This window comes from Camponotus floridanus, unplaced genomic scaffold, assembly GCF_003227725.1.
Source record: "Camponotus floridanus strain SB8 unplaced genomic scaffold, Cflo_v7.5 scaffold29, whole genome shotgun sequence".
NCBI lineage: Eukaryota > Metazoa > Arthropoda > Insecta > Hymenoptera > Formicidae > Camponotus > Camponotus floridanus.
Window position 1 is genome coordinate 1,080,460 of NW_020229425.1, and position 9,828 is coordinate 1,090,287.

At 26.8% G+C, this 9,828-nt stretch overlaps 2 protein-coding genes across 2 annotated transcripts; both read right to left on the reverse strand.

The window, feature by feature from the left end:
* Positions 1–1,805: 1,805 nt before the first annotated feature.
* Positions 1,806–5,069, reverse strand: LOC105251049 (odorant receptor 13a-like). Its single transcript, XM_025409922.1, has 4 exons — positions 4,675–5,069; positions 3,201–3,669; positions 2,335–2,565; positions 1,806–2,238 (listed from the first exon to the last, which is right to left on the reverse strand). Exons 1-4 carry the CDS (start codon positions 4,879–4,881, stop codon positions 1,898–1,900), a joined length of 1,248 nt encoding a protein of 415 aa, XP_025265707.1. The 5' UTR covers positions 4,882–5,069; the 3' UTR covers positions 1,806–1,897.
* Positions 5,070–5,471: 402 nt separating this feature from the next.
* On the reverse strand, positions 5,472–8,400 carry LOC109609976 (odorant receptor 22c-like). Its single transcript, XM_025409912.1, has 4 exons — positions 8,143–8,400; positions 6,748–7,222; positions 5,953–6,183; positions 5,472–5,858 (listed from the first exon to the last, which is right to left on the reverse strand). The coding sequence occupies exons 1-4, from the start codon at positions 8,365–8,367 to the stop codon at positions 5,518–5,520; spliced, it is 1,272 nt and encodes a 423-aa protein (XP_025265697.1). The 5' UTR covers positions 8,368–8,400; the 3' UTR covers positions 5,472–5,517.
* Positions 8,401–9,828: the final 1,428 nt, after the last annotated feature.

Sequence of the window (9,828 nt, forward strand, 5' to 3'; positions counted from 1 at the left end):
TCTTTAGCACACCGAGAAATCCGCAACAGATTAACATTAGGCAATCTATATTCTGCCCCACATCAGTACAGCCCATGTAAATCTCCATAGAGGGCAAGATCGCAACTAGGCACTGTTGATATATTTTCCCACATTATTATGTTTCGTGGACAGAAAAAATATATTTTACTTCAATGAATTTTCACCAATGAATATTTCTATATAAATACGAATGGTACACATACTATCTCACTCTCGCTCTTCTCCTTTTCATGATCAATATCTTTCAATTAATCTCTTGATTAAAACATGATATAAATAAAATGTCTTTTTTAAAAAATAATCTAAGGATCTAAAGTATTGTACATACAAAGTATTAAATGTGTAAATTTGATATATATATATATATATATATATATTTATATTTAATTTTATATAATCCTTAAATATATTAAAATAACGAAAAATGTTATATTATTAAAATAATATATGTGTTACACAATTTATATAAACAGAAAATTATTATGTGAGCAAATATAAAACACACAACAAACTACAAAAAAGTTTATTAATATTTTCATAGAGTTTATGTGACATTTTATAAGATATAATTTATTTTGTTTTACATATATTTCACCTACAATCATTATAACGATATATACGATCATTATTGATGAAATTATGAAAGAAATAGTGCAAATATATAATATTTCTCGCAAAAAATCATATCATATTTTTATACTTATTTATAAAATAATATCATATAAAATATATCATACTATTTTTATGGATAAAGAGGGAGATATATAGATAAATAATAAAATTTAAAACAGAAAACCCTTTTATTGTTAAAATCTTTCAATTTGACTGACAATCGTGCTGATTTAAAACTCATTTATCATTATTACAGCTATCAAAAACGTGTCCCCAAAAAATGCATTACCGAAAAAGTTAATAATATAAAATCTTGATATTTTCATCATTACATCAAAAATTCCTCCAAAGCGCATTGTAATATCAATGTAAAAAATATTTATGATTGTCTTTAACGTTCGCAAATGTATCAAATGATCTTGCAAAAGATACTTACCGCACAAAAGATGCATAAGACACAACGCAATAACGAATAAATGTTATAAACTTGAAGTGGCCATACGCCTAGAGGCCACGTAATCAACTTGAAAGGAGTCATCGCGTATGCGATATCATCCTTCCATCGTTCACTTGCCATTGTCGAGATAATGGTTCTAACTGATGCCAGTAATCGATGATCCGTCTGCTATATCGATGCAACTATAATTCCAACTCATTTTTTATTCAATATAAAATATTCTGTTGTTGGTTGGTCTCTATACTTTCAAAACATTATGACTAGTTGGAAAAACTATGCTTTTACATAAAATTATCCTTGAGTAAAAATTCATATGATACATTTTCTAAATTGTTACCTTCCGTCGAATACTATTTCTTTCGTTAAGCGGAATTATGTGCGTTTTACTTGCGCACATTGTATTTTATTTTATTTCGATATTTGTGTTTAACTAACATTAAATATATCTAAAATAAAGATTTTTTCCATTTCTTCAGCAATGAAAGTATCAGTAAATAAGGTGTTTTTTTTTATTTTACAGACAACAATAACTGCTGAATAATTACGCTATGCGACTAATTCTACGCATGTGCGAAAATGTCTAAATATAATAGTGCATTAGTAGTAATTTCAAGTATAAGTGTATATTATTGATAGGGTATAAAAATTAATTTGCAAATAAATTATTGTGGGTAATAAGTTTATTAAAATTACATTTTAATTAATATTTCTCTTGATGTATTCTATTTTGAGATTTTATAATCTAGTATTTGGAATGTATTCAATATTTATAGTTTGCACATATTTCTTTTATTCGCAGTTTACTTTTCACACTCCGAGAGTTATACGAAGTACAGACAAATACGAAAAAGAGCTCTTTAAAATGCTTACGTAAGTTGATAGATTAATAACAATGAAATTTCCAGCTTGCAGTGCGATTGGAGATTTTGTCTGCAAAAGAATAAAGTTTACGTTTCTTGCTAATTTTTTAGGAAAATTATACCAAGTACTTTGATAAATAGAGAGCCCTATTTCTTCCATTTCAGATTTCAGATAATTCCCGATAAAACTATACAATGTTAGTTGTGTCAAGAATAAAATCTGTACCACTAAACTCTTTCCTATCATAGCGGTGTCATTGACTTTCAACGCATAAATAAATTGAAATCCTGAAAAGAATATTTGTTTGCTGTTTGGAAATTTTTTCCTATGAATATGTAACTTACATATGTATTTCACCGAACAATAAGTCACATGATATTCACCCATTATACATAATAATATGCTAATAATGAATAATTCTATCAGCAATACGAAACTTATCAAATTGGCAAGTTCCCTGGTCAGCGTTATCAGGTAACGATGTCTTTCAATTAGTGCGTTGAAACGATCGCAGATTCGCGGACTTGTGTCATCAAAGTTAATGAAGCGAATCCTCAGAATCTTTATTTGGCCACAAACATGTAATGTAATGTTGAGAAACAACGCGTCGTTACCTTTGGGAAACACATTGATGCACCGAACCATCTTATTGCACTGACAAAATAGATATATATCAAAAAAGATATGTATTACATAATATAGGAAATATTATTGCTCTTATATTTAATATACAACAAATATCTACTTTTTTGTGATACATATCATTTAATTAAAAATGTAATAATTTAAAGTCATTAGATATATACTTGAAATTAATGCATTTGTATATATGTAACATAACATGTATGAGCCGAAAAAAATTTCGAAAATTTACAGTTTTTTTTTATACAAACAGTAATGAGACATGATGAATCCGTGCAATTATTATTTATTATTTAATATAATAAAATTCATGTAATTTAATAAGCTTGATATAGAATTTGATGGTTTTAATTTTCGAACTCTGTCAACGGCACAGTCTGCCGTGAAACCACATCACGCCTTTGTATTATTTGTCCATAATAAATAAGGAAAGTGTATAATATTAATAAAATTATTTAAAAAATCTGTATATAAATGAAAAATGATATATTCTTTTCAATTAAAAAAATGTTTATTTCTAAGTAATCCTGGAAGGAGGGGTGAGATATAAAATATCTATGAAATATTACTACTAATATTAATACTATTAATATTAGTTACATATTACCAAAATTAGTCGTAGAAGCCAACGTTATTAAAACAGTTTCGATCAGACAAAAGATTGTATACATGCTTGTTGGAAAATATTTCAGAGCGCATCTTGATGGTATAACGTATTCCAGTGTCATATCTTCGTTTGTCATATTAATCTGATTACTCATGTTGTAATTCAAAATAGGCACTATTCCAAACATTAGACAACCAAAGTAAGCAAAAATTAGTAAGGAGGAGAAAATAGTCCTTCCTATAAAAGCATGTTTTCGCATAATATCGCGCTCTTTTGTATCGTCAATCGTCTGATAATCACGTAGAGCAGAATTGTAATTGATAATTAAACTATTTGCATAAATGCGGAACCATGTCGTCTTTAGCACACCGAGAAATCCACAACAGATTAACATTAGGCAATCTATGTTCTGCCCCACGTCAGTACAGCCCATGTAAATCTCCAAAGAGGGCAAGATCGCAACTAGGCACTGTTGATATATTTCCCCACATATTATGTTTCGTGGTCAGAAAAAATATATTTTACTTTAATGAATTTTCACTAATGAATATTTCTATATAAATGCTACAAACACTATTTCACTCTTGTTCTTCGCCTGTTCTTGCTTAATATTTTTTAATTTGTCTCTATTTCATTAAAACATAATATAAACAAAGTATCTTCTTTCAAAAAGTAATCAAAGGATGTAAAGTATTGTACATATAAAGTATTAATCATAAGTGCGTAAAAATTTAATATATATATATATATATATGTACACACACACACACACACACACACACACACACACACACACACACACACACACACACACACACACACACACACACACACATAAAATTTTGCATTTTATATATATAATATAAAATTGTATATTACTTTCGAATAATATGTTGCAAAATTTATATGAACAGAAAATTATTATGTGACAAAATATAAAACACATATAAAATTTATATGAACAGAAAATTATTATGTGACAAAATATAAAACACATAACAAAATTTAATATTGTCATTAGAATTTATGTGATTTTTATAAGATATAATTTCTTTTATTTCACATACGATTATTATAATAAAATTATGAACGAAATGTGCAAATGTATATTATTATGTGTATTATTTTATATTATATTATTTTTTTAAAAATGTCATCATACCATTTTTATACACGAGTAAAGAAAAGATATATAGATAAATAATAAAATTTAAAACACAGGGAACTTTTTTATTTGTTAAAATCTAACTGACAATCGTGCTGATTTACAATTCATTAATTGTATTATTAAAAGCTATCAAAAATGTTTCACTAAAAAATGCGTTATCAAAAAAATTAATAATATAAAATCTTGATATTCTCGTCGTTATGTCGAAGATTTCTTCAGAGCGTTGCAATATTAATGTAAAAAAATATTCATGACAGTCTTTCAACATTCGCAAATGTATCAAATTATCTTGCAAGAGATACTTACCGCACAAAAAGTGCATAAGACACAACGCAATAACGAATAAATGTTATAAACTTGAAGTGGCCATACGCCGATAGGCCACGTAATCAACTTGAGAGGAGTCATCGCATATGCAATATCATCCTTCCACCGTTCACTTGCCATTGTCGATATAATGAGTCTAACTGATGCCAATAACTGATGATGAAGTTTGCTATATCGACACAACATAAAAATTCCAATTCATTCTTTATTTATTATGAAACATGCTTATCAGACTGCCTCTATGCTCTTGAAGCATTATGTCCAAATGCAAATATAACTACGCACTTACGTAAAATTGTCGTTAAAAATTCATACGATACATCTTCTAAATTGCTACCGTCCATCGAACAACTATAATATTTCTGTTGTCGAGAGGAATCATGTGCGCGCATTTTGTTTACTTATATATTCACTCATTGTACATTTTATTTCGATATACGTTTGATTAATAACAAATATATCTAATATAGATTCAATGTTCAAAAGTGAAAATATGTGAGCAAACAATTATTGTTCTTTATTCTACAAACCAACAAAATTAGCTGATGAAGTTTTCTGCGATGCTGCTAAGTAATTTTACTACCAGAAAATGTTTAAATATAATAATGAATTAGTATTGATTTAAAATATATGTATTTTTCATTGATATCGCATAAAAAATTGATTTAACACATAAGCAGAACATTGTGAGTAATAAGTTTATTAATATTACATTTTAACGAATACTTTTCTTTTTATATAATCTTTTTGGAATACATTACATATTTCATTTTAAAATAAAATATTTATAGTTTTTGTAGATCTCATTTTGCAACTAACTTTTCATACTTCGAGAATTATACGAAGTACAGACAAGTATGAAAAAGAAGTTTTTAAAATGCTCACATAAGTTGACAAATTGATTGCGATGAAATTTCCAGCTTGTAACTCAACTGCAGATTTTGTCTGCATAAGAATAAAGATTACATCATTTGCTAATTTTTTAGGAAAATTATACCAAGTACTTTGATAAATAGAAAGCGCTATTTCTTCCATTTCAGATTTCAAATAATTCCCGATAAAACTATACAATGTTAGTTGTGTCAGAAAGCCACTCAGTCCAAATAATTTGTTTCCTGCCCTAATAATGTTATTGGCTTTCAATGCTAAAATAAGCTCAAATCCTAAAAAAATTTTTGATTGCTGAACATATATCTTTTTTTATAAATAAGTAATTTATATATTTTTCTGAATAATCATGAGTGACATGATAATTACCCATTATACATAATAATATACTGATAATAAATAGTTCTATCAAAAATACAAAACTCATCAGATCTGCAAGATCCCTGGTCAGTGATATCAGGTCTTGATGTCTTTGAATTAGAGCATTGAAACGATCATATATTCGTGGATTTGTGACATCAAAGTTGATAAAATGGATTCTCAGAATATTTACTTGACCACAAATATGTAATGTAATGTTGAAAAACAATGCGTCGTTACCTTCGGGAAATCGATGCATAGAAATGTCTTATATTACATTGATATAACAAAACAATACTTATTATTTTATTGTACTTAAACTATTTTCTGTAATTTAAAAATATGTATAAATATGTACAAATATGACATGGTTCTTATAATATTTAATTTTGTATTTAACATTACATATTGCGCTGTAAAAGTATTCGAAATTAAAAAAATTTTTTTATAAATGATGTAATAAAACATATATAGAAAATCATAATGTAATTAGTATTGTTTATTCATTAATTATTATCGCTTAACAAAAGAAATTTTGCATCTAATGTGCCTAATCAGAGGAACTGCATTTTAATGTATCTCGCAACATCTGAGTGAAACAGTTTAAAACAATGCAATTTGTCTTATATCTTTGCAATGTTATCCAAAAATAGAATAGTGTATAATAATCGCAAATTAAATTTTAGTAAAAATTTTAATGTATGTTAATAATATCCTTATCAAGAAAAACTTTTATTTTAATTTTAGGAAACGGATGGAGATAAAACATAAAACAACTAACACAAAATATTAGTTAATAATTACCAATGTTAGCTGTTGACACTAATATTATTATAGCAGTTTCGACGAGACAGCAGATTTTATACATACTTGTTGGAAAATTAAAATATTCCAGAACACATCTTGATGGTATAACATATTCTAATGTCGTATCCTCGTTTGTTACGTTAATGCGATTATTTATGTTGTAATCCAAAATAGAAATTATCCCATACGTTAGACAACAAAAGTAAGCCATGGACAATAAGAAAGAGGAAATGATCCTTCCTATGAAAGCGTGTTTTCGCATAATATCGCGCTCTTTTATGTCGTCAATCGTCTGATAATCATGTAGAGCAGAATTGTAACTGATAATTAAACTGTTTGGATATATGCGAAACCACGTCATCTTCAGCACACCGAGAAATCCGCAACAGATCAGCATCAGACAATCAATGTTTTGCTTTAAGTCAATACAACCCATATATATCTCCATGGAAGGCAAGATTACAACTAGGCTCTGTTGATATATTTCCTCATATATAATGTTCCATACTCAAAAAATACGTATTTCACAACTCAATAAATATTTACTAATAAATATTTCAATTTAAATATAAAAGCTACACACATTTCTCACTCTCACGCTTCTTTCTCCTATGTTTACTCAATCCCTCTCAATTGTCACTATTTCATTGTATAAAACGCGAAATAAAACAAGTATTTTTTCAACACTATATAATTTTAGACTCGTAGTATTAAACATAAATATGTGAATATATAAAATTCTTTATTTATTTACACATTTATTTTTATGCAATTCTTAAATATTGAAATTACACAAATGTGTATATTATTTTAAAATATATATATTATTTAAAATAATATATATATGTAACAAAAATTATAGATAGATAATTTCTTGTATCAAAATATGAAGCATACAAAAAATCCAACAAAATTTATCAAAGAGAATCATAAAATTATTCAGAATTCACATTACAGAAGTGACATTTTATAATATATTATTATTTTGTTTCACATACAATTGTTATGATAGAAATAAACTGTGTAGAGTGTAATATTTCGCGTAAAGAGGCATATCATTATCATTTTTACCAATTAAAGAAAATTAATTATATAGATATATAATAAAATTTAAAATAGAAAACTTTCTCATTGTTAGATTATTTTTTTCAGCAACTCACAATCCTACTGATTTATCTAAATTTATCTAATGTCTTCGTCATTTAAAGAGTTATTACAGTTATGAAAACATTTCCCTAAAGATCGTATCACCAAAAATTAATAATAAAATCTTAATATTCTCCTCTGTTAAATTAAGGTTTCTATGGCCGTTGCAATATCAATATAGAATTCATAATTGTCGTTGCACATTCGTGAATGTGACTTGTGAATGATCTTACAAGAAGTACTTACCGCACAGAAAGTGCTTAATGCACAACGCAACAACGAATAAATGTCATAAACTTGAAGTGGCCATACGCCAATAGGCCACGTAATCAACTTGAAAGGAGTCATCGCGTATGCGATATCATCCTTCCATCGTTCATTGGTCATTATCAAGATAATGGCTCTATCTGATAGACGGCCGATAACCGATAACCGATAACCGATGATTCGTTCGCTATATCGACACAACATAAGAATTTCAACTCATTTTTTATTCATTATGAAACATGCTTATCAGACTGCCTCTATACTCTTGAAGCATTATGACCAAATGCAAATGTAACCACGCACTTACGTAAAATTGTCGTTAAAAATTCATACAATACATTTTCTAAATTGCTACCATCCATCGAATAACTATAATGTTTCTGTTGTCAAGAGGAATCATATGCACGCATTTTGTTTACTTATATATTCACTCATTGTACATTTTATTTCGATATACGTATGATTAACAACAAATTTATCTAATGTAGATTCAATATGTTCAAAAGTGAAAATATGCGAGCAAACAATTATTGTTCTTTATTCTACAAGCCAATAAAGTTTCCTGCGATGCTGTTAAGTAATTTTACTATCAGAAAATGTTTAAATATAATAATGAATTAGTACTGATTTAAAATATATGTATTTTTTATTAATATTTTATTAATATAAAAAATTGGTTTGACATAAAAAGAACATTGTACATGATAAGTTTATTCAAATTATACTCTAACATTTTCCTTTTGATATAATCTAGTTTAAATAGATTACATATTTCTATTTAAAAATATCCAATATTTATAATTTTCACAGATCCCTTTTCTCAACTAATTTTTCACACCTCGAGAATTATACGAAGAACAGACAAGTATGAAAAAGAAGATTTTAAAATGCTCACAAATTAACAGATTGATTGCGATAAAATTTTCAGCTTGTAATTCAACTGCAGATTTTGTCTGCATAAGAATGAGGATTACGTTTCTTGCTAATTTTTTAGGAAAACTATACCAAGTACTTTGATAAATAGAAAGCTCTATTTCTTCTATTTCAGATTTCCGATAAAACTATACAATGTTAGTTGTGTCAGAAAGCCACTCAGTGCAACTAAATTGTTTCCTACCATAATAATATTATTGGCTTTCAATGATAAAATAAGCTCCAATCCTAAAAAAAATTTCGTTTGCTGAACGTAAATCTTTTTTTATGAATAAGTCATTTATATATTTTGTATTATATATTATTATTATACATTTTATTCTAAATAATCATGAGTGATTATTTAATGATATATTATTATTATATATTATATATATATATATATATATATATATATATTATTATACATATATTATTATATTATATATTTAATGATATATTATTATTATATATTTTATTCTAAATAATCATGAGTGATTATTTAATGATCATGATAATTACCTATTATACATAATAATATACTGATAATAAATAATTCTATCAACAATACCAAACTGATCAGATCTGCAAGTTTCCGGGTCAGTGATATCAGGTCTTGATGTCTTTGAATTAGAGCGATTGAAACGATCATATATTCGTGGACTTGTGACATCAAAGTTGATGAAATGGATTCTTAGGATATTTACTTGACCACAAATATGTAATGTAATACTGAAAAACAATGCGTCATTA